The following is a 27932-nucleotide window of genomic DNA, read 5'->3' on the forward strand; positions in this document are numbered from 1 at the left end:
AAATCTCCTACCATGGGGGAAGAAGGCGGCGGCCGCAGCTGTGGGACCACTAGGGAGCTGCAGAAGCTGAAGCAGCAGGCGATGGAGTATTACCGCGAGAACGACGTTCCGCGCAGGCTGGAAGAGCTGCTCAACTCCACCTTCTACCTCCAGCCTGCCGACGTCTACGGGCACCTGGTAGGGACCTGGGACCAGAACCCTCTTCCCTCCAGCCTCTCTCCCCCCGCCCTGCGCTGCGGCAACGCGGGGCGCTTGCGCCGCAGAGTCGCGCACGCGCGCCGCCGCTGGGACCCGGCTGGGTTGACGCGGCGCCGGTACCCTGAAGGGAAGAAGCGGAGTGGAAACCTGGCTAAAGGAATCTCGAGGAAGAAAGTGGTGGACTGGAAACTGCTGGAGGAAGGAGGGCTCTGGGCGGATTTGTAGCTACGGCGCGACAGCTCAGGGGCTGGCAGGCATCCTCACTACCTCGGGGCGGACCTGTCCGGCTGCCAGTTTTCTCCTTTAATCACAGTCTTTTATACCTCATAGCTCAGTTTACCAACCTTCAGCGGCCTCCTTTTGACCACGGAGCGAACGCCGTTGGCTTTCGCTACAGCGTAGCCTTCAGCCCACCCTGGGGCCTCGTACCCAGCAGGCTCCCATCGCTTCCAAGTTTCGGTCGATTTCAAACCTCGGCTCCTTGAGTTGTGGGCCCCGCGTGCGCTCCGGGGATGCCGGTCTCACCTGACCAGCTCTCACCTAAACTTCAAATTCAGATCAAAGTCTTGCCCCCCTTCGCCCTGGACTGATCGTCCTGCAGCGGCCTTGTAGCATCCCCTATTTTGTGTTGAAACCCTCCTTAGGCAGCTTGTGAGCTCCTGTGGAGAGGGGTGGGGGCGGCGGGGCGGGGGTTCGTCTTTTCACATACCCCTTAGCTCCTCTGCTCAGCGCACCATCTGGTGCATATTTAGTTTTAAAGCCGTGGGCAGTTGAAACAAAGGCAGGCGTTTTCTCACTTCCAAACTCGTAAGTACTAACCAACACCCACCTTCTGAAAGGTATCAGGATTGGAACTGGTAGGGGTTCGCACTACAGTGAGGCAGAAAGACAACACCAAGCGGAGAATGTAAGTGCAGTGAAGAAGCAATGTGTCTACAGGGTTCAAAATCACATCTTGTCAGGGCAGTTAATATAGGGGATGTTCCACAAATATTTGTTTTTTTCGGTCTTGGCCAATACATCAAATGGGGGGGGGGTGTTATCGACGCACCTTGTGTTATGTGGTTACTGTGATATCACTTCATCCCTAGGACCACGGTGAAGTAAACCTTATGATTCCGTATTACAAATAAAGGAACCGTATCCCAGTGAATTTAGAATTGTTTCTCAAGGAACATTGTGAATGACAGAAATCAAACCAGGCCTGTGTCCCTAGTACCTAGCAGAGTGCATAGTGGACACTCACGATGAATAAGTGAATGCAGCGCCCAATTCCATTCTCTTTCCACAGTCTCTTGCCAGAGGAATTCTTGAAAGTTAACTAGTCCAACTTCCTCATTTTAGAAAGACCCCAAGCTCTTGTCTCACAATTAATGCAGAAGTTAAAACTGGAAACTTGGACTCTTGCCCCTAGTGTAATGCTCTTCCCAGTCTATTAGGCAACTAGGACTTTGGTTTATACAGCTCTTTGGGAACTTATACCTCAATTAGGGACAAGGGTCACTGATACATGAAATAACTGGAGTAATGGATAGGGTAATACAGAATTGTGTGCCAGACTGAGGAACAGACCACTGTGGGTTTGTTAAAGAAACTCAGGGGTGGGCAATATCCCTGTGGGCTGTGGCACGTGGGGGTTTTGGCCTGGGCTTTGACGAATGTTCAGGAGTTGACATAAAGGCACCTCCATTTCATTTTCTCAGTTGCTGCTGCAGTTCTTCTCAGTTGCTGTCCCAGGTCTGGCCCTCTTTATTCTCAGTCTCTCCCCCTCCCCCATCAAGTTCATCCCATGAATGCTGCCAGAGTAGTGTTCCTCATCCCAAATCTGACCATCATCTCTCACTCAGAACTTCCTGTGGTTCCCTCTTGCATGCTTAGTAAGATCCAACACATTCTAGTGTGTATGACTCACAGCGCTTGCCCCTACTTTGGTACACAGGCTTATCTATGCTTCCCTCACCTGCTCCTCTACATGGGCCCGCTGACTTTTTAAAAAATGTTGTTTCCCAATTCCCTCCCCTTCACTTATCCTATTCCCCCTACCTAAAGTATCTGCCTCAACTTCTCCGTGTTGTCTGCCTGTGGAATACTACACAACCTCCTGTGTCCAGCTCAAATGCCATTTCTTCCATGCTTCTCTTACATAGTAGAGGAATTCAGGGAAGGGAGAGATCCCTGTGGGCAGTAGCAGTACTATTTGCTCCTTCATAAAACTTATGATTAAGAGTTTGTGACTGGAAATCGGGCAGATTGGATTTGACTCTTACCTCTGCTGCTGTGTAGCAGTAATGAACTGTTAAACTGATGGTCCCCAATGAACCACACCAACAGAATGAACTCTCTTATGGAAGTCCCTCCTATATTGACTGGGGTCGTGGCCTTATGACTTGCTTTGATCCGTAGGACCTTGGCAAGTATGATGCAAACAGAGGTTTGGTAAGGGCTGGCATGATGTACTCTTGGAATACTCTTGGAAGTTAGTCATGCTGAAAGGAAATCTGATTGCCATGCTAGAGACAGTGAAAGAGAGAGAGATCCTGTAGAGAGAGGCCCTAGCAGATGTGAGAGACCTCCCAGATACACTGTGAGAAAGACAGATGGCCTGGCAGCCCCTGGATGTTCCAACCATCCTGGCTGAGACACTGTACATATGAATGAAAGCATTTTGAGTACTCCGAATTGAATCAAGCCTACAGATGACTGAATCTGTATAGGAGACCCCAGGCAAGATCAACCAAAGAATTGCCCAGTTAAGCCCAGCCTAGATTGCAGAATCACGAGCAAGTAGATGGCTTGAGCCACTAAGTCTGTTACGAAGCATTCAACATTGGTTATTTTAAGACATTGGTTAATGAAGACATTGGTTATTTTATCTCGGACAGGTTTCCCTCTGGAATTCAGTTTGCTCATCTGTGGAACTGAGGTGATACCACCTTATAGAGTTGTTTTGAGGAGTTAATAATATAATGTATACAAAGTGCCCAAGGTTGCATTAGACGGGTTGTGTCTGGCCTTTATTAATGTATGCAGGATTCAAATTTTGTTCTTGTTGTTTAGTTGCTAAGTCATATCTGACCCTTTGCAGCCCCAAGGACTGCAGCATGCCAGGCTTCCCTGTCCTTCACCATCTCTTGGAGTTTGCTCAGACTCATGTCCATTGAGTCAGTGATACCATCCAACCATGTCGTCCTCTGTTACCCCTTTCTCCTCCTGCCCTCAATCTCTCCCAGCATCAGGGTCTTTTCCAACGAATCAATTTATGGAATCCCAAATATACCAGGCACTGTGGAATGCGATACAGTGATAAACAAGACCAAGTCACTCCTTTAAGGTATATACTAAACATTTTTTAAAAGTTAGTTCCATTTCCCTCCTTACACAATATGTGGTACATTGTAGGTGCTCATTACTTGTTGAATTGAACTCACTAATACACAAAAGTTAAACTAGATAATATTTTTCTTCTCAGGTATAGAGTAAGTAAATATTAATACTTACTCTATACCTGGGCTTCCGAGGTGGCGCAGTGGTAAAGAATCCGCCTGCCAATGCCTGAGACTCAGGAGACCGGTTCGATCCTTGGGTTAGGAAGATCCCCCTGGAGGAGGAAATGGCAACCCACTCTAGTATTTTTGCCTGGGGAATCCCATGTGCAGAGAAGTCTCACAGGTACAGTCCATGAGGTGGCAAAGAGTTGGATACAATTAAGCTACTAAGCACACATGCACGCACAGTCATATACAAACTATCATCCTGAAAATGCATGGATGGCTTGAAAATTGGCTTTTGCTTTAGCTCTGCTGGGCACCACCTCGGTGCTGGCACATTGCTGATGGATGTGAGATGACCAGTTAGGTAGGTTGTTGTCATTGGATTTTGAACTGAAAGATCAGAGGCCTAGTCTGCTATGTGGAAATAAAGAGTGAATACTGTCTGAAGATAAAAGAGGGTGAGGGGGTGGGCCTTCTCTCACTCCTCTTCCTTCCCTCCCAGCTCCCGGTCCCTCTGCACAGGGGCCCAGTCATGAATCTTTTAATTTTTATTATTGTATCTATTTGGCTGTGCTGGGTCTTTGTGGTGGCCTGTGGAATCTTATTTTAGTTGCAGCATGTGGGATCTAGTTCCCTGACCAGGGATGGAACCTGTACCTCCTGCATTGGGAGCTCAGAGTCTTAGCCCCTGGATCAGCAGGGAAGTCCCTTGAATCTTTTTACTCAGTCTCCTTGAGAGGATTTTCTCCCTCAGCTTCATTCTCTTTCTTCTGTTTCTTGGATCAACTTCCAAATGACCTCTGTTCTTCCACATCAATGAAACTGCTGTCACTAAGGTTCCAACAGTCCTCTTTGAACATGTAGTTCTATGCATGAACTGATGGTAAATGAAGTACAGCCAATGTATAAGTCTTCACCTTTTAAAATACCTGCTTTGTGGGGAGGAATAATAATGAACCCACTTAAGGCTTCCTGGGTTTGAATGCATCGCAGTTTTCTAGAAGCCAATTGACTTCAGCATCTTGGATGGAAGGATAGGTTAGGGCCCATAAAGAATGCACCAGGACCTTTAAATAAAGACATGCCTGTGAGTTTCCCATGAGAGTTCAATAGACAAATTTCCCCATGTACCAGAGGCTAAATCCAAGTCTCTTTATGTTCCCACAGAGCTGCTAGACTAATCCCAGAATGAGGACATTCACAGAGAGCTTTACTAGAAACTAGAGTAAATGTGAATGACCTTTCAAAGATAAATTAGATGTGGTATTTTTGTGTGTTTTTTATGTGTGTGTGTGTTGAAGGCAAACTGCTTTTCTAAACTTGCAAAACCTCCCACCATATGCAAAGTTGTGGGGAAAAATGTGCTGGATGGACTTGGGCTTCCAACCCTCCAAGTGGAAATATTCTGCACCATTCAAAATTTTTCCAAGGTAGGAAGTAACTTAAACTTGTTCTTCTCTTTGTCTTGGCTCCACTGCATTTATTAGCATTTACTGTCTAAATAGTGGGAAATTAATGTTTTGAAATTCAGTGTCTATGGAATACACATACAGTATTTGTAGGCAGTTATGAACCCAAAGCATGAATCATACAATCTGCCCTGATGGTTTATTACGTGCACTGTTGGTACAGACCTGAAGGTGATCTGAAGATTGAGACATGAAATGGGGCAAAAATAGTTTTAAAACTCTGACACTGCTAATGTCATGAGTTCTATAATCTGCAGATAGGGTTATAAATTCATGTATTTACATAAAGATTTATATAGATTTGGTGGCTCAGATGGTGACGAATCCGCCTGCAGTGCAGGAGACCTGGGTTGAGTCCTGGGTTGGGAAGATCCCCTGGAGAAGGGAACGGCTACCCACTCCAGTATTCTGGCCTGGAGAATTCCATGGACAGAGGAGCCTGGTGGGCTACAGTCCACGGGGTTGCAGAGTTGGACACGACTAAGCGACTCTCTCTCACTTACGTAGAATTATAGATATGTAGACTGATCTACATGAAGAAAAATGCATTGTCATCCAGGAAAATAATTATGATTAAATCTGTCTCCTTTTTGCTATTTTTGAGAGAGGCAATGATAGAAATGAAGTTCAATGTAAGGTTTTTATAAGAGTATTTTAACAAGGTAATAATTTTAAACATTCCTTGAAGTCGGGTTCCACCGTGTTTCAATAGCTATAAAAATGTCTCAATGAAAATTATAGATTCTTATTTTCTCTTTGCAATTGGTGATAAAATATCATGTACCTTAAAGTTGGATACATTCAATTTCCTATTTCCTGTGAAAGGCAGGGAAAATGTAGAGCACATTTCTATTGTTTTCAGAACATATGTTCTGTGGTGATCGCAACGCACTTTGAAGCCCATGAGAACACTTCACCTGAGCTAGTTGAAGCCGAGGAGTTAGAAAGGGTGGATGCTGTCAGTACCGCAGTGCAGTGGGTCAACGAAACTCTCACTGAGGAGCTCCGCGGCCTGGTGCCCTCCAACCAGGCTGAGGTGGATCAGGTACTCAGGTAAGTATGAAACCTTGAAACGTAAGTGTCCAGTATAATTATGTACCTATTTTCTTTCCACTTCACCCGCCAATGAAACAGGTGTGTCCTATCTATAGGGTACAGTTGGGAAGTCAATTAGGAAACATGCTAAAGCATCAACATGCAGCATAAAATGTTGTTTTTCTCCTGAAAACCCTCTTATTAAACTTTTACTGTGTAAGGCTACATAAGGCCTTTTGGCCTCTTTTTATGCATAGGGCTTTCCTAGGATTCAAAGTTTCTGTGGAAAAGGATGAAGAATTCAGACATCATCTTTTTCCCCTCTGTACCTCCTCACATGAGTCATCCCCATGAGCCTCTCTTATCCTTTTGTATGACCCAGTGGGTGGTGCTTATGTTCTGATCTCCAAACACAGCCAGATATTCCAGGCCTCGCCCACAGGTTGACTCTAAAATGTGCAAACCAAGGAAGAATGGCTATGTGAGCATAGTTCACATAGCTAACCCAACCACGTGTGGGTTAACATTACTTTTCCTTTTGTGTAGATCAATGCCACAATCCTCATGGCCAAAGAAAGTCAACTGGATTCTCTTTCTTTAAGTTTTATCATTTGCTTAATTGTGTGTAACTTCACATTTTAGTTTGCATCAGAGTTGTATCGTGAACTTTTTTTGAATAGCTTTTTACAGGTTTTGAATGCTATATAATTTTGTGTGAGTTCTAGTTGTATCTTTTATAAATAGTATGTGTGTGTGCGTGTGCATGCACATGTGTATGCTCAGTCGTGCCCGACTCTTTATAACCCTATGGATTGTAGCCCTCCAGTTTTTGAATGCTATTCCACTTCTTTGTGTGTGTTATTTGCTATTAACATATCCTTAATTGTTTTCCTAATCTCTTAGTCATACCTTCTACTTCATTACATTCCTTTTTTTCCTGGAACTTTCCCTCCCAAATCTCCCATCTTTGAGTTGTTCCTCTCTAGACCTACTCAGAGACGGCAATGGCACCCCACTCCAGTCCTCTTGCCTGGCAAATCCCATGGACGGAGGAGCCTGGAAGGCTGCAGTCCATGGGGTCGCGAAGAGTCTGACACAACTGAGTGACTTCACTTTCACTTTTCACTTTCATGCACTGGAGAAGGAAATGGCAACTCAACTCCAGTGTTCTGGCCTGGAGAATCCCAGGGACCGCGGAGCCTGGTGGGCTGCCACCTATGGTGTTGCATAGAGTCGGACACGACTGAAGTGACTTAGCAGCAGCAGCAGCAGCAGACCTACTACAGCAGTGTCATAAGATATCCCTTCATTGTTCTCCTGTTTCCTGGATCCCATATCTTCCTCTTTCTTGAATTGTTGGATTACATCCTGTAAAAGTAAGGATGAAGGCTTCTCTCATGGTACAGTGGATAAGAGTCCTCCTACCAATGCAGGAGAACACAAGTTTGATCTCTGGTCAGGGAAGATTCTACATGCTGCCGAGCAACTAAGCCCACACCTGCTGAGTCCAAGCTCTAGAGCCTGAGAGCCACGACTAGTGAAGCCTGCATGCCTAGAGCCTGTGCTCTGCAACAAGAGAAGCGACCCCAAGAAGCCCACACACCACAACAAAGAGTTGCCCTTGCTTGCTGCAGCTAGAGAAAATACTCACCCAGGAATGAAGACCCAGCAAGGCTATGGTTTTTCCAGTAGTCATGTATGGATGTGAGAGTTGGACTGTGAAGAAGGCTGAGCGCTAAAGAATTGATGCTTTTGAACTGTGGTGGTGGAGAAGACTCTTGAGAGTCCCTTGGACTGCACGGAGATCCAACCAGTCCATTCTGAAGGAGATCAATCCTGGGATTTCTTTGGAAGGAATGATGCTAAAGCTGAAGCTCCAGTACTTTGGCCACCTCATGCGAAGAGTTGACTCATTGGAAAAGACTCTGATGCTGGGAGGCATTGGGGGCAGGAGAAGGGGACGACAGAGGATGAGATGGCTGGATGGCATCATGGACTCGATGGACGTGAGTCTGAGTGAAGTCCGGGAGTTGGTGATGGACAGGGAGGCCTGGTGTGCTGTGATTCATGGGGTCGCAAAGAGTCGGACACAACTGAGTGACTGAACTGAACAGCCTATATATATTTTTTTTCTTTCTTTTTTTTTTTTTTTGAGTAAGGATGAGAAAAGAGTATTTGGGATATAAATTTTTGTAAGGGTATTCTTACATGTGAAAATGTTAGCATTTTGCCTTCATGTTTGACTGTTTAGCTGAGTATAGAATTCTCATTTGAAATCTGTTTCTTTCATTACTTTAAAGGCACAGCCCCACCCGAATCTGATGGAAATTTGATTCCCAAATCTTTTTTTTATTTTGGCTTGTTGTTTTTTTGTCTCTGGAAATTTTTACCCTCTTTTTATTCCAGGGAGCTGAAATTTTATTTAGAGGTACCTAAGTTGGGGTTACCAAAAAATTTTTAGCTGTTCATTTTAAGCACTCACCTCAAATTTTAAAAAAAGTTAGTTCTGCATATAGTGCTATGTATTTCACTGTCTATGCTTGCCTCATTTTTTGTCTGATGGTCATTTATTCAAAAAGAAAATCCAGTAGCCCTTAATCAAATTATTTCTTCAAATTTTACTTTAAAAATAATAAACAGGGCTCAGATAATTTTTAAAATGAGCACCCAAAATCTTTATACATTTATTTCCAGGCCAAAATGATTTTCAGTACTTGAACACGGTTTTATAACGGTGTCATTTTTCAGTCTTGGAAATTGAAGCAGATTTGTTCTTAGGTAGCTTTAAAAGCAGAGTTAGCTACTGAAATATTTTAGGGTTAGCACTAAAATGTGACCAAAGTTACAAGCAATCTTCCTAAATAATCTCATTATAAATCCATACTTTCTTGACGTTAAGGACATTCTATGAAAATAAAGTACAAGAAGATAAGGAGAGAAAAGAATTGGAAAAGAACCTAGGAGACTCAACAGCACTTTCACCCCAGCTGCTGCTACCACCACCTCCTCCTCCACCTCCATCCAAGAAAAAAGGACAAAAGCAAGGTCAGTGGCTTATCATCTTGTAGAACCAACCATAAGTAACAAATGTGGGGGAAGAAAGGCTGAAGCTTGGACTGCCTTTTCAAGTTCAGGTCTCTCTGCTGCACACCTGGGTTGGGTTCCCACCAGGTACCATCCATCCTCCATGCCATTTCCTTGCTTGAAGCTACAATGTTAGGTTCAGCATGGTTTTACCCCATCTTGCCCTCCATTTTTATTTGTAAGATAAAAAATATTTCTTACCGAGATGTAAGCACTTAGTAAGCAAAGGACTCTGAACAATACTTTGGACAAAGTACTCTGAACAGTACTCTCTGCTGAAGGGCAGAGAGGGTGGCGGCAGGGGGTGACATGGAGACCTTCAACTGCTTCTCAAATTTCCCATTCGCTCATCAGAAAGCCACTCCATATTTAAAAAATTAATGGTATCCTTTGATATGCATAACCAACATTTCTGCAGTCCCAGGTAACATATTAAGGAAAACTTTCTTTGGAAGACCTTGCCATTTTAAGGCATATAATTGAAGTTATCATGGCCCTTTGCTCCACGCCTTCCAACATACTGTTCACCTCAGTTCCTCTAATATATTAATTCCAGAGCTGCTGCTAGTGTTGTAACAGTGTTTTGTATGTCCATCCAATTACAACATGCTCCTTGAAGGCATGAATCATGCCTCATTCAAGTTAGAACTGCCAGTTCCTAGCATGATGCTGGGAATAGACTAAATACCAGATGAGTGTGGATTCCATTGAGTAAGAAACCACCAGAACCATAGACCAAAGAGATCATGAAGACAAGGTCTCTTATTTCATAGATTCAGATGCTGAGGCCCAGACAGAGGAGGAGAGTTGCCCAAGGCAGAAAAATCTTGTTAGGCGAATCTTCTGGAAGGTGGGGATGGCTGCTGCTGAATCATAGGTAGAGACCACCAGTGGGTGTTCATTTGGTGGTTTCTTTTGATTGATAGAATTTGGAATGTAAGACGGGAAAAAGTAGGAGGGAACCATAATTTGCTAAACGTTTAATGTGTGCTGGGTGCTTACACATCTGACTCCACTTACCTTACGTACCTGACTCAGGTCAGCAGCTGTGGGAAAGCAGAGAACAGGAGGGGAATAAGAGATTTATTATGGACGCTCTGGTGCCTGATCAGACTAAGTGGCTGAGAATATATGATGGTGAAAGATGGCTGGAGAGTCTGAGTGGATGGTTAGATCTGGAAGGAATTCCTCATAGAAAAAGACATCCACTTGGGGCTGGCAAGCAAGATAACCAATTAGATATACACATGAGATGTTCAACAAAAAGCTGGGTATGAAAGAGTGATGGTGGAACATAGAAAAACAAAGGGTTTGGAATTCAGAGACTGTCCAAATGCTCTCCTTAAATTCACGTTCTGCTGGATGTGGGAAAAGTCTTTAAGCCTAAGCCCTCATTTAGATGAGATAACAATTTCTACCTTACATGACTGTGGAAGGAGTTAATACTGAATATTCTAAAATGTCTTCGGCAAAATCCATGGCTGAGGACTGTTTGGACGTTAGAGAGTAGTGACATCAGACAGAAACTTCTCAGGGGTGGAAGTGGTGAATATGTTCTTCCCAGCCTAAGTTTTCAGCCTTTGCATCTGTAAGTAAAACATTGGAAAATACAGTTTTATCATAGTCACACTTTTGCTTTCTGGAAAGCAATCTTTTATCAAATTTTTTTTTCAGGAAAGATGGAGACTTCTGCAGAAAAACCAATTATACCTGCAGAACCTCCTGAGCCTGTCCTCTGTGGCAGCATGGCCATAGGGGCCGTGTCACTGGCCGTTGCCAAAACCAGTGCTGTGCTGGACAATAATCCTCTCTACCTGAACATTGCATTACTGAAGCACCACCAGGTTAGAGGCCATTACACACCTTTACAAGGACCATGAGTGTCTCAATACGAGTGAACCATGTTTCTCATTTCCTCTTGCTTCCCCCCCACCCCCATTTCAGGAACAGCCAGAAAAACTAACTATACCTCTTCTGATGGTGTCGCTGGTCAGCTGTGGGAAGTCATCACCTGGGAAGCTGAATTTGATGAAAGAAGTGATCTGTATACCCCATCCTGGATTAACAGCTAAACAAGTACCTTACATTATCTCAAACTACCTTTTCTTTAAAAAAATAAAAACCAAAACTTCATCATTAGTAAGTTTTTAGGGGATGCCCCCAAGGCTTATGATACCAATGGAAAAGGAATTAAATTAAAAATGAGAAAAAAATTTAGGAAATTAGGGAAGCGGGAAGAAAACAAGACCACAAATGAAAGGGGACCACATTTAGATCACCTTGGATCTCCGGCTCTTTATAATATTGACTCCTGCTAGAGGATCACAGTTGAGTTTGAGCAAGCTCCGGGAGTTGGTGATGGACAGGGAAGCCTAGTGTGCTGCAGTCCATGGGGTCTCAAAGTGTTGGACATGACTGAGCGACTGAAATGAACTGAGAGGCTCAGAGAGAAGCCTTGAGTGCTAGAAGGATGTTCTTTGGGGGCAACTGAGATATCTTTATTTACTAGTCTATGCACAATGGCTGCAACAAGAGAAAGCTGGCACTTTCATAGGAGCCCTTCTGTTAAGTAGGAACTGCAGAGCCTAGCAGATTGCCTGGCACATAAGAGAGGTTTAGTGCATGTTTATGGAATATGGAAGGAAGGAATCCTAAGTGGCATGTTTACTACTCAGAGGTCTGTCAGTGCCTAACTGTTCTTCAGTGGCGTAAGTGAGTCAATACACCTCTTTATATCTTCATGAAATATTCTGCCAGTTAGGCATTAGGGAGAACTAAGCATTCGTATTCTGTAGTGGATGTTTACAGGAAAAGGACAGGAAGCTCCGTCCCCTCTGGGCAACATAGTGACTGATATTTTATCCAACCTAGTGAAAATCTTTTTTTTTTTTTAATCTCAAGATGATTTCTTTATGATAAAGAATTCTTTTTATTTTTTTAAGGGAAATAGGCATTACCTCGCTTATATCAGTTTTGGAAGACTCGGATTTATATCTGGCGCACCATCTGTCAGATCCCGTGCAGATCCTGGTGCCAGGATCTTCCCTTCAGTTAATATCTGTTGTGCTATTTTGGGTACCAGAGTGTTTGGCATGCCATTCTTCGTCTGTCTCCATATGCAGATCCCACCTCAGCAGAATACATCCTCCCCCTTTCTAAGTGACAGTGGATTTATACTAATTCAAACACTCCCATGCAGAAGCCCTTGATGACCTGCGACATGTGTTGCAAGAAGGTTGGTCAGGAGACCATGAAAGAGAGTGAAGTTAACGTGACTCAACCAACTAAACCAGCCAGTTCTGAACAGTGAAGAGAGGATAAGGAGGAAGAGCCTCTCATTCATTTTCACCCAAATAAAAATGGAGAGTTGAAATTAGCATTTAATCCTCTGATATTGTAGGCCATATGTAATTCACTATCCAGGATGTCTAATCAAAGACCCTACAAATATTCTGAGTTAGAAATATTCATGTGTGGTGTACGTGTTTATATTTAAAATTCTAGACTGCAGTTGTGAAGTGTGAAGTGAAAGTCACTCAGTCGTGTCCGACTCAGACCCCATGGACTATACAGCCCATAGAATTATCCAGGCCAGAATACTGGAATGGGTAGCCTTTCCCTTCTCCAGGGGATCTTTCCAACCCAGGGATCAAACGCAGGTCTCCCGCATTGCAAGCGGATTCTTTACCAGCTGAGCCACAAGGGAAGCCCAAGAATACTGGAGTGGGTAGCCTTTCCCTTCTCCAGGGGATCTTCCTGACCCAGGGCTCAAACCTGGGTCTCCTGCATTGCAGGCAGATTCTTTATCAACTGAGCTATCAGGCAGTTGTGGAAGATCACGGTTATTCTGCTTACAGGGTGTGGAGATGCTTCTGGAAATTCAGAAACAGATCAACAAAGCAATTGAAATGGTATGTAGAGAGTATATATGGTATGTACTAACTGATACTTATATACCTTCTGGTGTCGAAGTTATAGTTCATATGCAACATGATCAATATTGTTGCTACAGATAGGAAAACGTATTCATCTTCTTTGGGTTTCAACCATGACCCAAGCTCATATGTTCCCTCATTGGCTATGTGGCCAGTTTCTAATGGAATTTAATCATCTCATTTTGATTTCTGAGGCAGCTGGCCCTGTGCGAAGATTATGAGGGAAAGATTTGGCCCCTAGGATCATGAGAGGCCGCTTGGTATGATGGTGAAGGCATGTGCCTGCTCAGAATCCCAGTGTTGGCAAATGAGTACCCTTGACTGAGAAGACTTGGGGGGAGATATCACAGAGGCTGCATGAGGGCAGCTGTAGAGGAACCAGGTGGTTCCATCATATTCTTTTTTTAATTTAAATTGGAAGATAACTGCTTTACAATGTTGTGTTGGTTTCTGCCATTCAACAATGTGAATCAGCCATAAGTATACATATATTCCCTCCCTCTAGAGCCTCCCTCCCATGCCACCCCCATCCCACCCTTCTAGGTTGTCACAGCACACCGGGTTGGGCTGTGTGTGTTATACAGCAGCCTCCTATTAGCCATCTTACATATGGTCGTGTATATGTTTCAATGCTACCCTCCCAAATCGTCCCACCCTCTCCTTCCTCCACTGTGTCCACAAAGTGCATCTCTGTGCACGGATGCATCAGGAATACGTGTTCAGATGCAGGAATGTACAGTCATGTTCTGACTAGGGTCGTGCACAGGGCACAGGCTGAGGGGCCCAATCCTTGATTTTAACTTTGGAATAATGCTGCATTTATAGAGAAGCTGCAGAGTCAGTGCAGAGTTCCCAAATACCCCCTCACCCCAGTTTCCCCCAGGGTTAACAGGACACATCACCAAAGCACATTTATCACAACTAAGAAACCAAAAGGCTACATTACTACTAACTGAACTCCAGACTTTATTCAAATTTCACTGTTTTTTTCCACTAACGTCCTTCTTCTGTTCCAGGATCCAATCCTGAGCCCACAGTTACATAGTGTGAGGCTTCTAAACTACATGATTAGGACGCACTAGCTGATTCTCCTGCAGGATGGGGGCCAAGATGCCATCTCAATATGATGTGAAGGAACTTTGGCTCCAGTGCAGTCTTGCCAGCACTGAATCAGTGATGGGGTCAGGTGGCTGGCGCCCATGCCCTACAGTTGATCAGAATTGCTTTAAGCACCTGGCTACCCACTCCAGTATTCTTGCCTGGAGAATCCCATGGTCAGAAGAGCCTGGTGGGCTACAATCCAAGGGGTCACAAAGAGTCAGACACCACTGAGTGACTAACACTTTCACATATTCATACTGGAGCCAGTTTCCAGGGTGATTTCCAGGAGGCCAACTTCCTTATAGGTGACCAGCCTGCAGAGATTCAGACTTGGACAAGTTAACCCTCACCTTGCCTTTTGCGTTGCCCCTTTACCAGCTGTGGGCCCTTGTGCCAATGACATAACCTTTCTGCCTCAGGCTCCTCGCCCACAAAATGGATATGACACATTTTGAGGAGTATACAAGTTGAATATATGCAGTGTGCTCAGAGCCGACCCAGCCCTGAGCAGTGCCTAGTGGTGGTGGCTGTCAGAGCAGGTGGAGACCGAGCTTAGAATATTAGAGATTCAGGATATTTGAGCTTTCTGCAGTCATCCTGACTTTCAAATTTTTAATTATACAGTTTATTTTTAATTATACAAGTAGATCATGCATGTTCTTATTAAAATTCAAATTCTGGTAGAGCCAGTCCCCCCCACCCCACCCCTGTGCTAACTCTACCTGCCTGGACCCCACACTCACCACCACCCTCAGTTCCAGTTCCATCTCTAGAGCTGACCACTGTTAAAATTGAGTGTGGTCTTCTAGCCTTCGTTTTGTATTTATACACACAAATATCACACATACAAGTATATAGCATGATTTGTATTTAAAATCATCTAAAATTCTGCACAAATCTCTGCAGATGCTTTATTTCTTTACCCTTTTTGTGTTCATCTTTTACTGATAGTTTAGGAATTCTTTCTGTAATAAAGGCTTCAATCCTTTCTACATGTTACATTAATACCTAATTTCCTCTACCACATTGCCTGCCTTTTTAACTGTATTTTATGAAGTCATAGAGATATTTTTTCTTTTTCAATTTCGACAAAATAAAATGTATCACTGTGTTCTTCTAAGGCAGTGGTTCTTAGTGGGGAGTGATTTTGCCCAAAGGGACAATTGACAATGCCCAGAGACGTTCTGGGTTGTCCCAGTTTGAGGCTCTCCTGGCATCTAGAACACTGAGATAAGGGATGCAGCTACACATCCAACAGTGCACGAGGCAGCCCTTCAAGCAGAGGATCACCCAGTCAAAGTATCAAGAGTGCCACGGCTGCAAAATGGCTTTTGCCCTTGCTCAGCTCTGGGCCACGAATATGCTGCTCTTTACCTGGAGGGTTCGGCACTCCCACGTTCCCCCCTCCCACCAGATATCCACTTCTTCCGAGTCCCCTTCAGCTCTGCACTCCTCATCACACCGCCTTCCTCCTGGTTGTTACCTGCATCTCACTATCTGCCATCACTAGATCACAGCTTCCTGAGCCAGTGCTGTGTGTGTGTCTCGCTGTCTCTCTTGGCACATCACTTCGCTTCCTATATTATTTTTATTAATACCAAGGGATAGAAAGCTCAGCTGACTCCACAGTGAAAAGCAGCAGGATGACTTCTGTATTTGTGTATACTTGAGTATGAACCTTGTTGATTCTTGACAAACACGCCCCCGCTTATAGGGGCAATAACTGCTGGGCAGTAAAGTATGTCATCTTTTTGGGGGGGATGGCTGTGCTGGGTCTTTGTTGATTTTGCACAGGCTTTCTCTTGTTGTGCTGAAGCTGAAGCGCCAATACTTCGCCCACCTGATGCAATGAACTGACTCATTAGAAAAGACTCTGACGCTGAGAAATATAGAAGGCAGGAGGAGAAAGGGACAACAGAGGACGAGATGGTTGGATGGCATTACTGACTCTTTGGACATGAATTTGTACAAGCTCCAGGAGTTGGTGATGGACAGGGAAGCCTGGCGTGTTGCAGTCCATGGGGTCGCAAAGAGTCAGACACGACTGAGCGACTGAACTGAACTGAACTTGTTGCGGAGCACAGGGCCTAGGCACATGGACTTCAGCAGTTATAGCATTTGGGCTCAGTAGTTGTGGCATATATGGGCTTAGCCATTCTGTGGCATGTGGAATCTTCCTGGACCATGGATTGAGCCCACGTCCCCTGCATTGGCGGACAGGTTTCTGTCCACTGCACCACCAAGGAAGTCCCAAAGTGCATCCTATAAAAGGCTAAATCCATGTTACAGTGTGCTGTCAATACTGCAAACCGTGGGAGCGTATCATTGGTAATTTGCTTTGCTTTTAGTGTCACATGACATTACATACATCAGATCCAGCAGATTTAATGACCATCAGCTATTTCCGAAAGTCAAACCTATCCTGTAGGTGAGAGTGTTTGCACCGTAAGAATATTTAAAACAATATGTTGGGCCTTTAAAAGCAAATCCCACACTGGGGTTATTCCTTATAGACAAGAAGGGGACTTAATACCCTCCTGTAAAAAAGAATTCCTGAACACAGCAGGAGTCAGGACATGATGAGGGAATACTTATATAAGTAAAAATGCATGAACATGTATACCCATACCCCACACATGTGATCGAAGACAGAATGTAAGAATGAATGAAAGGGAACATATACCTGATTTTGAGAAATGGTTTGAGGTTTATGAAGTTAAAGAGTGGTTGGCATCACCCGTGTGTGTGTGTGTGTGTGTGTGTGTGTGTGTGTGTGTGTGAGAGAGAGAGAGAGAGAGAGAGAGAGAGAGAGAGAGAGGTAGAGGTTCAGCGTGACCAGCTCGGCCCCAAAGCAGTTGCCAGGTCAGAGGACCAAAAGCTCTGCCTGCTGCCACAGACGTGTCTGAAAATCCCGAGTAACATATCTTTATCTTCTGTCCCACAGTCCCCTCCTCCAAAGCCAGAGACGAAAAAAAGTCACGATGGAGGCAAAAGAGGCCAAGTAAGTAAATGCATTTCCCCCACTCTGTATGACAGGTCATTTATTCCCCGCCGCCTCCCCTCTCCCATAGTCACTCTGCTCCAGGACCAGGCCTCACATGAACAGAAATCGCTTGGTGATATGGCTTCAAAGGGACTGGGACCCAGGCAGCCAGCCCCCAGAGCTGGAATATCATTCCATCCCTGCTTCTCCGGCAACAGGCTGCTGGGCCACCACTGCCTGCAATCATCTGGCCCACTGAAATCTCAGACTTTGATCTTTCCCCAAGATCATTTGGGTCCTCACACCTCCTTCCACTGTTGTGCATCCTCTGTGCTGTGCCCTTTCAGCTGGAGTTGCCCGTCCTTTTTAAAACCTTTCTTGAAGAGTTACATTGTTTTAAACATTTTTACAGACGTGCTGCACTGTGCTTAGTCAGTCGTGTCCAGCTCTTTGAGACCCCATGGACTGTAGCCTGCAAGGCTTCTCAGTCCATGCTGATTCTCCAGGCAGGAATACTGGAGTGGGTTGCCCTGCTCTCCTCCAGGGATCTTCCCAACCCAGAAATCGAACCCAGGTCTCCTGCATTGCAGGTGGATTCTTTACTGTGTGAACCACCTGAGAAGCCCTTTGAACAGTTCAGTTCAGTCATTCAGTTGTGTCCAACTCTTTGCGGCCCCGTGGACTACAGCATGCCAGGCTTCCCTGTCCATCACCAACTCCTGGACCCTACTCAAACTCATGTCCATTGGGTTGGTGATGCCATCCAACCATCTCATCCTCTCTTATCCCCTTCTCCTCCCGCCTTCAATCTTTCCCAGCATCAGGGTCTTTTCCAATGAGTCAGTTCTTTGCATCAGGTGGCCTTTTAACAGTTATATCCTTCTAAAGGAAAATGGGACACAGGAAAGAGCAGGTCTAGAGGAAGAAGGCAGAGTTAGGGACAGGCAGGACAGACACTTATAGGGACAGACTGAAGACTCACCAGCCTGGTAGTCATGGCTCAAGTCAGCCCGTGTTCAGTGGTAGAGCCAATAGAGAGATGACATGGGCAACTAAAGAGAAGAGTGTGTTCCCAGGTCAAACTTGAAAACCTCGGGAGTAAGAAAACTGTTCCCAGATACTGTAGAACACTTATCTGCCCAGAGGTCATGCAGACATGAGCGGGAACTAGGACAAGGTGAACGGAGAGTCAGAGGACCTTGTGTTTGTAGAGCTGAGTCTGGTTATTAACTGCCAACCACCAGAAGCTCCAAGAACCTTAGCTTGTTATATTCACATGCATGGTTTTCTTGATCCTGCAGCAGCAGATCACCAGCAAGATGTCCCATCTTGGCTGTTTGACCATTAATTACGACACTATAGAGCAGCCACTGCTCCTCATACAAGGAATCTGTGCGAACCTGGGGCTAGAATTGGGAACGAACCTGCATCTAGCCATCAACTGTGCTGCACATGAGCTGATGGACTATGTAAGTTTCCACTCCAGAGTTTTTGCCTTTTGTTTCAGTCCCATTATTTTTAAATTAGAACTCAAAGGAGGAACCTATCTGTTTATATTTCCAAACAAATTCTATTTTTTCAAGTAATATCATGGCAGGGTCCAAATATAAATGGAGTTGGGAAAGCCAGGTTAGCTAATGACCAGACAACGTGCTTTGCTGTGTTTAGTCACTCAGTTGCGTCCAACTCTGTGCAGCTCTATGGACTGTAGCCCGCCAGGCTCCTCTGTCCGTGAGGATTCACCAGGCAAGAACACTGGAGTGGGTTGCCATACCCTTCTCCAGGGGATCTTCACAACCCAGGGATCGAACCCAGGTCTCCCACATTGCAGATGGATTCTTCACCATCTGAGCCATCAGGGAAGCCTACAGTCTTTTTCTGATGGATAATAATAACATAACCATATACCTTTAAATTTTAACAGGAAATGTCATAATAATTATATAGAGAAATTCTGTAATAAAAGTGACTAAATGGGTTGCTTACATTGAAATCATGAGAACTGCTGAAAAATAATTTAACAAATTGGTATGTTCTGCTGAGTACATTCATTTGGTTGATGAATGCTGAATTGGTCAAGCATAAAAAGTGAGTCAATTGTAACTATGACTTGACAAGCTCTTCTAGACACATGGTTCTTGGAGTTTTTGCTGGTGACTCACTTTTTAAATATAAAAAGTATTTCCAAGTTATTGAAGTTTTTAGAGAATAATTAGTAATGGTAATTAATGTCAAATTCAGGGGACATGACCAAATAGGATTCCACTTTAATTTGCAATTCTAATTTTTTACTTCAAAGGAAATCTTGAATAGTATATTCGAAACCTAAGTATCAGCTGACTTCTAAAGTTTTTAGTTTTCTAAAGAAACTAAGCACAGAAAAGAATGTTTAAGGTAATTTTCTATTCTTCACATAATGATTGGTTCCTAGGCATACCATTAAGAAAAATAATTGCATGTTTTCATCTACAACGTATACCATGAACTATGAATATACTGACTTCTAGCGCTAGTGAGACTGGATATTTATTGCTTATATTAGGTAAAATGCATTAGCTAGATAGCAGATAATTCTTCTTACGTTAGTTCAAAGTCACTGAAAAAGTTAGTTCAAAGCATTTCCTCTCTGACAGGACAAGATTGTATAAGTTTTGCAGTATAGAAACTAAGCGTTCTTAACCACTTTTTAATGTGAAAAAAGTACAGAATCTCTTCAATGATGGAGTTCTTAGGAACCTGCTTAATTCTAATGGAATCCATTCTGTTAGCAGCCATAGGAAGGCATTAGTAAATCAGAGTCATTCTGGTGCACTCCACCTCCCTCCCCATACCAAATGCCCCAGGTAACCACTGCTGGACACAGATTTGGACTGGACATAAGGGTGCTGTGTTTGCAGACATCATACTAAATTCTCCAGGTCTGTTCACTCCTGTATGAAAGTACCTGGGGGCATTCCAGACTTCAGATGAACAGGCTACACTAGAACTCCACTCCAAAACAATAGTTACTACTAGGACATGCCTGCTTGCTTTCACCTAAGTCTCTTTACGTTTCATATTGACTGTTCATATCTCAAAAATCTAGCCCTGCCTTCAAATTTAAAATATTCACAGTAAAGGAAACAAGCTAAATTCATTCACTGTGAGCTGAACAATGGTAGTTCTAGTGAGTAGGCAGGTTTGCACTGCTATTCTGTTTATGAATTTATGTGATTGCCCATCTTCCAAGCACCCAGGTATCTGGCATCACATCCTAAAACTGAAGTAAGGAATTACTTCTCTCCTACTCTGCAGGCAGTTGTTTTGTGCAGAAGGTTTCATCTGAAGTCCGTGGGAAGAGCTGTATGGGGCATCCAGAGAAATGCAGGCTTGATTTTATCAGGTTGATATTTAACAGATATTTAAAGTAAAAGGAACAGATTTCTCGTGTGAGGGTGGCCTGAAAATAACCCGCATTCTTTTATATGAAATGAATGAAAATGAAGTTGAATTGCATCTTTAATGTTGGAAGAACTCATCATTCAGCCTTTAATATCTTCTTTACACTTATCAGAGTAAAGGAAAGTATGAAGTGATGATGGGGATCTACAAAAATGCAGCTGAGATGGTTGACCTGTATGTGGATCTGATCAACAAGTTCCCTTCAATCATTGCCTTAATTGATCCTTTCAGGAAGGAGGTAACGGGATTCACCTTGAATTTCATAATAAAACAGAACAAAGTCTCATTCTTTTCGATCTGTAGATTTGAAATGTAATTTGGGCTGGGATATTTTATTTGGGCATCTATGAGAAAGGCCCTTACCAGGCAAATGACTAGCAGAAACAGAATTACCTAGGAGTGTGCCCATCTGTGGGATAAAACACGTATCCCCCAGCACTTCAGAGTACTTGTGTGTTTACCAGCAGCCTAAGTGATGGCAGACGAGCCTGCTGTGCTGGCTGGTGCTTCAATAGGTTAATCACACATCATTTCCAAGTACTCATGGAAACAGAACTTCAACTAGGCCAAATGTTTTTTAACCTAAATTCAGTTACTACACATGTATAGACATTAAAAAAAATTCTTTAAAAGATTTGAGATATTGGGGTTTTCTGACCTGTTCACACATCCAACAAGGACTGTCCGTGTGCCTACAACTATCTCTCTTCCTAACCCACTTAAACTTCAAAACTTACATTCTTGATTTTATGAACTTGAGAGCCATTAGATATAGTGAGCAGATATCCTCTTTGAGATAACTCAGCTATTAAAATTTGAGGGATAGAAAGAGAGCTGGATCTTACTGGTGCCCCAGGCTCTCTGAGTCCCATCTTTCCTTTCACAGCCTAGGCTGCATCCCAGCACTTGTGGAAGATGCTGAGCCCAGATCTTGCATCCCACCAGATGTTATCTTCTGCTTCTTGTCCCTAGGCTCTGGCCACAGCTCTTTTTTAATGTGATAAGATGCACCTGTATTGTCTGTCCTAATGGGACAGGTGGAACTCTAGTACAACAGCTGGGAAGACTGTATATTACTATTTAAATAAGCATCTCATTTCATTTGGTGGTCTCACCAATTAAAAATAAGGGTGTTGGGAATGAGGGCCTACAGCCCTGCAGGCTCATTTCTTTCCATTGTCTTTTTACCAGAAATAACATTAACATCCTCCAACCACCCAGTCTTTAGCAGCACTGTGGATAACACAGTGGGTGGGAAAAGCCTGTGCTTGGAGGATGTCAGAATCAATGTGGAGAAAAGCATTTAATGTGTATTAACATTTTATTCATTATATCTTTAAGCTCAAATTTAACCACTTTAGGTTTCTATTCCACGAAGCCTATTAACTTGTGTGGCTGTGGTACAAGCAGCATTCAGCTGAAAAATGCAAAAAACAAACAACTCCCCCCAAACCCCTAGCTTGTATATCTCAGAAAGGTGTCTAACTTTGATTGTCTACTATATGATTCCTATTGTTTTGTGATGATGCTCCATTCACTGTAATGACCAGTTCTTAAATATCCACCCAGGACTCTGAACAGTGGGACAGCATCTATAATGCTCTCGGTTCCAGGTGTTACATAATTGCAGGCACCGCATCCAAAAGCATCTCTAAACTGCTAGAGGAGGGCAGCATCAGCATCCTCAAATACAGCGGGCTGATCATAAAACACACAAACCAAACCACGATGTCGGACTTGGTGGAAATAACCAATCTCATTGACGGTGAGTGGAAATACAGATCTGAAAGACTCATTATGAACTTAAATACACAGTGTATCAGGCACTAAAAAGCATGGAATCCATCTTGGAAGAAAAAAACACCCCAGCCGTTTGTGAGTGATTTGGTGCTAAATAGCAAAATGTACCTTACTACTGATTCAGTTCATAATGTTCTAAGAACAGCCGCACCCAGGAGGTCGCCCCTTTCAGGGAGGGCTACCACAAACACATGGCTGAGGCTGCTGTTCTCAGTTTCACAGGACACCACAGTGATTTCTTTTTTTTCAATCATTAGCCCACACTGGCTTTTTTTCAGTTCCTCAAAAGTTTCAAGCTCTTTACGACCTACAGGTCTTGGAACATGCTGTTCCTTCAGCCTAGAATGCTTTGCCCTGTACCATTTAGTTGACTAACTAGTCTTGATCCTTCAGATCTTCTTGACCTAAATGAAACGTCTTCAGATGCCTTTTCCTAATTTTCCCCACCCCTCACTGGCTACTCTGAATCTTTCTCATCCCATATTTTCAACTGTAGTAACTAGCCACAATTTGTTCAGCTGGGTCTGACTCTTTGAGAGCCCAGGCTTTCCTGTCCTCCACTATCTCCCAGACATCACACTCCTGTCCATTGAGTTGATGATGCTATCCAACCGTCTCATCTTCTTGTTGCCTCCTTTTCCAGGGTGTTCTTGGGAGTCTTCTTCACGTATGCACAGGGCCTGAAACATGAGTATCGTGAGTGGATCTCAGGGACTAAGCAGAAGGCTAGTCTTAGAGCTGGTGCAAGACTCAGATGGAGACTGGGAGCCAGGCCCCTGGGCTGGTGGCAGCCTGCCCCGGTCTAGGGCCCAGGCAGGGTGGCTTGCAGGTGGTGGGAGAGACGCCCCAGGCCTGGCCTTTCTCCCTGGGCCTGGCACTTGGCAGACATTCAGATCACTGCTGTAACTCCTGCCTGTAAGACACAACACTGTCACCACAGGAAGAACTCTGGATTGCAGTCTTTGTGGGCTTTGGCAAATTTTAAGGGAGTTTGAGATCTTTAAACGTGATTGATTAAGTACTGTTAACACTGCTCTTCTAATAAGTCAACATTCAGAAAGACAGTTTTCCTTTGAACAAAATTTTACATGAATTGTGAAATCTGTTATTTAGGCATATGATGCCCTTGTACTTACTTGTATTTTGACTCTAAGATGCACATTTTTCTACATTGAACATGGATGATTGTCTTACAGCTGTGGTCTGAGAAATGTGTCAATCTAACTTGAGCGTTTTTCTTCTTTAGTGGTAATAATGGTGCCTCTTACAATCGAGGGTATCTTAGATTCGATGAAACATAGCATTCATTTAATGTTCATTATCTACACAGATATAATCACGGTACTAGAAATGCAAATTTCTAGTTAGAATTCTCAGATGGTCAACAAATTGACTCTTCAGTTTTAAACCTCTGGCAGACTTTAAAGTTTTATTCTGGAGGCTTGTATCTGCTGATTAGATTCATACCATCTAAAATGAAAAGAATTCCTCTGCTTACAGGTAAGCAGCTCATCGCTGTCTTTGGAAGCACAGAAGGAGAGTCATCTGATGACAGCCTTGTCGATTTGGTAAGTGCTAAAAACCAGTCCGTTGCAGAATAGCCAAAACACTGCTTTTATCACAAAATGGTGTTTCAGAGCGGTGGACTTTGGCAGACAAAGTCATGTAACCTTTTATGAAAGATTTGCTTCCTCCCAGACAGCTGCCTTTTGCAAAGAGCCAATCTTTGAACTTTTAAAAACAAGAAAAATTGAAGTCCTGGGAAAATGATGAGCATACTTAAATGGCTGGGGTGCACACTTGCAATCTTACCTCCTAAAATGAAGTGATAAAGGCCAGAGTGTTCTTATATAAAAGTCAGCACACTCACATGACTAGGATAGCATCTGATGTACAGTCACACTGTCTCTGTACCGCCAAGTCTTCTTGGCTTGTAAGCAGGCCGCTTTACTGATGTAAGGTGAGAAACTGACTTCAAGGCCGCTTTATACATGTAAGATGAGAAACTGACTTAGGAGAGTAAAACCAAAACACACAGGGACAGTGTGTGGGTCTCTTCTCCCTAAAGAGTTTAGTTTAGCAAAATATGACTCCATTTAAAATAAGCTGTTCCTCGTCCCTTTAGGCTGTTGGACTTGGTGTCCGGTTTATCAAGTTGGGAGGTCTTTCTCGTGGCGAACGGGTGACCAAGTACAACCGCCTCTTTACTATAGAGGAAGAACTTGGCCAGAATGGAACACTGGGTATGTGCTGCTTTCCGCTTTGTTTTCCTTTAGCCATGAATAAGAGAACAAAGATTGGGAGAGGGAGGAATAGAAGTCTCTCAGCAGGCGGGCAGGGGAATCCAAAGACTATAAACAAGTGCTGACAAAACCAGGATGGCATTCGCCACAATGTGCCTTGTTTTCTTAATGGATTATCTGTTTACCTGAATGTTTAAAACTCTCGCCCTTTTTTTTTTTTTTTTTTTTTTGATGAATAGGCTGTGTGATGCTTTTCAATAGACTTAATTGATTGGAATTTCCAAGCCTACCTTTTGTTATGGTCCAAATTATACTTAAGGTTTCTCTGCACAGCCCAAGAAAGTTAAAGACAGATGTTTCCCTGGTGGTTCTTGGCAACAATTTGTCTTAAGTAGACAGCATGTTAATTTAACGTACCTTGGGAAGACTAGTCTCAAGAGAAATGAACCAGTCATTTATGACATCAAACTTTGTAAATCTGCATGGATAGAAGCAGCTTATGTACCAGCTACCTGGAGAGAAAACCCCCAATATGCATTTTTACTCTTTATGTATTACTGTGACAGCCAAAAGAAAGCATGCAAAGACGTTTAAAGAGACCAATACTTGTCTTTGCAAAATTCTAAAACTATTTGCATTTTAAAATAGAATTGACATACTGCAAAAAAGGATGTTATTTAAGTAGTGCTGACATACTTGTTACCATAAATCAGGCCAGGGGTCCCCAACTTGCAGGATCTAATGTCTGATGATCTGAGGTGGATCTGATGTAATTAATAACAAAGTGCACAATAAATGTAATGCACTTGAATCATCCCAAAGCCATCCCCTCACCACCCTCCCCCTGGTTCATGGAAAAATTGTCTTCCATGAAGCCAGTCCCTGGTGTCAAAAAGGTTGGGGGCCGGGCACTGGCATAAATGTAACTCTTGAATGAGATAGATATATTACAGAAAGTATTGTGGAGAAGCAAGGAAGTCCTACTCAATATAGGCACTTTTTTCAGGGACCAGTAGAAATAGTAACTATAAATTTGTCACATTTAACATATGTAATGACCTTGACACACATCCTAAGATTTATAGAAAAAAAAAGATATAATGGGGAGACTATGTCTCAGTCATGTAAGGGCAGTCAAAAGTTCGTATTATTTAGTGTGTAACGAGGGCTTTTTTTTCAAATGGGTAAAATTATATGGCTCCTACCTATTGTCTGATTAATTTTTGTCATCCTGACTCATGGAAGCTTTAGATTCCCTAAATGACTGATCACATTTCCAACCAGACTTCACCGCAAGGGAACAGCTGCTTCAGGGCAACAAAAAGGACTCTAGTGACCGGAGGCCCAGCTCCTCCCTAGTGACAGTGCCGGCCCCTGAGCATTCCGGAATGGATTAACAGATTAATGAGGATTTTGCTGAATTGGCAGTGGTCAATACATGTGAAGGGGGACCAAAAAAACTGGAAAAGCAAACCACTCCACTGAGAGGTTACGTAGGAAATCTTGGCAAAAGCTCAGCCCTTAAAACAGTGTTCCTGCTACGGGGACCTGAGTGCAACAGTCTAAGTCGACAGAGGCTGACCTTGGAATAGTTAGTTGGCAATGATTTGTCTCATGAAGAGCACTGGCCTTCCCTCCAGTTCATTTTCCTCTTATCCTGTGCTGCTCAGCCTCTGCCCAAAGTCCGCTGTACACCAAACGTTCCAGAATGTTGGCTAAGGATACAATGCAAACTGAACAGAATATATTGCAGCTAACGTATAACCAATGACAGGCCTGCTTTTTGGCAGTTCTAGAATCCTTTCTAACAGTGTTACACCTCTGGACAGTTCTGAAGCTGCTCTCCTTTAAATCCTGTAACAAAGATAAAAACTGGGACCAGGGGCTTCCCTGCTGGTCCACTGGTTAAGACCCTGTGCTTCCAATGCAGGGAGCATGGGTCTGATCCCTGGTCAGGGAACTAAGATCCCACATGTCACATAGCCAAAAAAAAAGAAAGCAGCCACTGAATTAGTAAACTTTATTGTTGTCATTTTTTATTTTTATTTTTATTTTTTTTTTAGGCAATGTAAAGTTAAATTTATTTTTTTTTATTTTTTTATTTTTTTAAATTTTAAAATCTTTAATTCTTACATGCAATCCTTTTTTAATAGGCTTCAATGAAGAACACACATTTTTCTACTGGAATGAGGAAGCTGAAAAGGCTGGCGAGCTGCCCGAGGTCCCTGAGCCCATCTTCCCCACAGAGGTTGTGGAGGAACACGCCAAACTCTGAGCGTCTTCCCACCGGGGTTGCATGCACCCCAGTTGACAGCCACACCACTCAGACTATTAGACTGATTGATCTGGAGGAAATCTTCATTTTGCTTTTGCTCCAAAAACTTCACTAACTCGTGTGCTTTTTCTTCCTTTACGTTCACTGTTTGGTGAAAGACAGAGATAGTATTTTGCCTGAAATTATACCTGTGAACCTGTCTTCCAGCTGTCACATTGCTGTGGGGATCCTGTTTGTACATGCTCATGCTCTGGTTCAGGGAAAAACTGTCTTGCACATGTTCATATATGTCCATTTGAGGGGGAGGGGTCATGACCCATTGGACTGTAGAACAGTCCAATATTTTTGCCACCAACTCCACACTCAGTTCAAACACCTCATACTTTACTAGTCAGAACATCTCTAAAAACAAACATCTTTTACACTGGGAGCTTTCTCTGCCAGGAAAAGGTATACATCTTCTCTTTTTATCTTAAATGTCCATGTAGAAAGCACTCACACAGTTTTATAGCCAACCTCGTGCAAAACTGTGGGAGTTTCACATATTGTTTTAAGAGCCAAACAGCTTCCTCTAACTTTCCTACCCTCAAATCCCTTTTCTCTGATTCCCACCTCTTTCTAAATTTTAATTGTTCATCTATCATTTATATCTCTGGGGAATCTCCTTAGAGCCTTTTTGGAATGAGTATAAATGAGAAAATAAATGAGTATAAATTCAGTAAACACTGAATTTATTCATTCAGTGAATGAATAAATACTCTTAAAGCCATTAAATGCATAATTATTTTTATTATAGCATCTAGTAGGTGATTAAAAATGATATGACATATAGATTGTCTTTTCTGAAAGCTGGTTTTGGGGTGATCGAGGAGAGTCA

The 27932-nt window shown here is 43.3% G+C and overlaps 2 protein-coding genes across 6 annotated transcripts in view; one reads left to right on the forward strand and one right to left on the reverse strand.

The window, feature by feature from the left end:
• The window catches only part of HSPA12A (heat shock protein family A (Hsp70) member 12A), a 178037-nt gene extending 177869 nt beyond the window's left edge, over positions 1-168 (reverse strand). Inside the window, exon 1 of the mRNA XM_027960462.2 lies at positions 12-168. Within this exon, the coding sequence (XP_027816263.1) occupies positions 12-14 (3 nt within the window). The 5' untranslated portion in view covers positions 15-168. The remainder of the gene's footprint in view (positions 1-11) is intronic.
• On the forward strand, positions 1-27824 carry ENO4 (enolase 4). 5 transcript variants are annotated; one of them, XM_004020216.4, is made up of 14 exons: positions 1-177; positions 4991-5119; positions 6021-6211; positions 9093-9238; positions 10952-11121; positions 11222-11353; positions 13135-13188; positions 17258-17314; positions 18598-18765; positions 20850-20975; positions 22307-22502; positions 24038-24105; positions 24663-24780; positions 26934-27824. In XM_004020216.4, exons 1-14 carry the CDS (start codon positions 13-15, stop codon positions 27053-27055), a joined length of 1842 nt encoding a protein of 613 aa, XP_004020265.2. In that variant the 5' UTR covers positions 1-12; the 3' UTR covers positions 27056-27824. The 5 variants fall into 5 exon arrangements, with proteins under 5 accessions (XP_004020265.2, XP_060260722.1, XP_042094575.1 ...); XM_060404739.1 differs by lacking the exon at positions 24663-24780; XM_042238641.1 differs by lacking the exon at positions 18598-18765.
• The last annotated feature ends 108 nt before the right edge of the window (positions 27825-27932 follow it).

This window comes from Ovis aries, chromosome 22 (genome assembly GCF_016772045.2).
Source record: "Ovis aries strain OAR_USU_Benz2616 breed Rambouillet chromosome 22, ARS-UI_Ramb_v3.0, whole genome shotgun sequence".
Taxonomy (NCBI): Eukaryota; Metazoa; Chordata; class Mammalia; order Artiodactyla; family Bovidae; genus Ovis; species Ovis aries.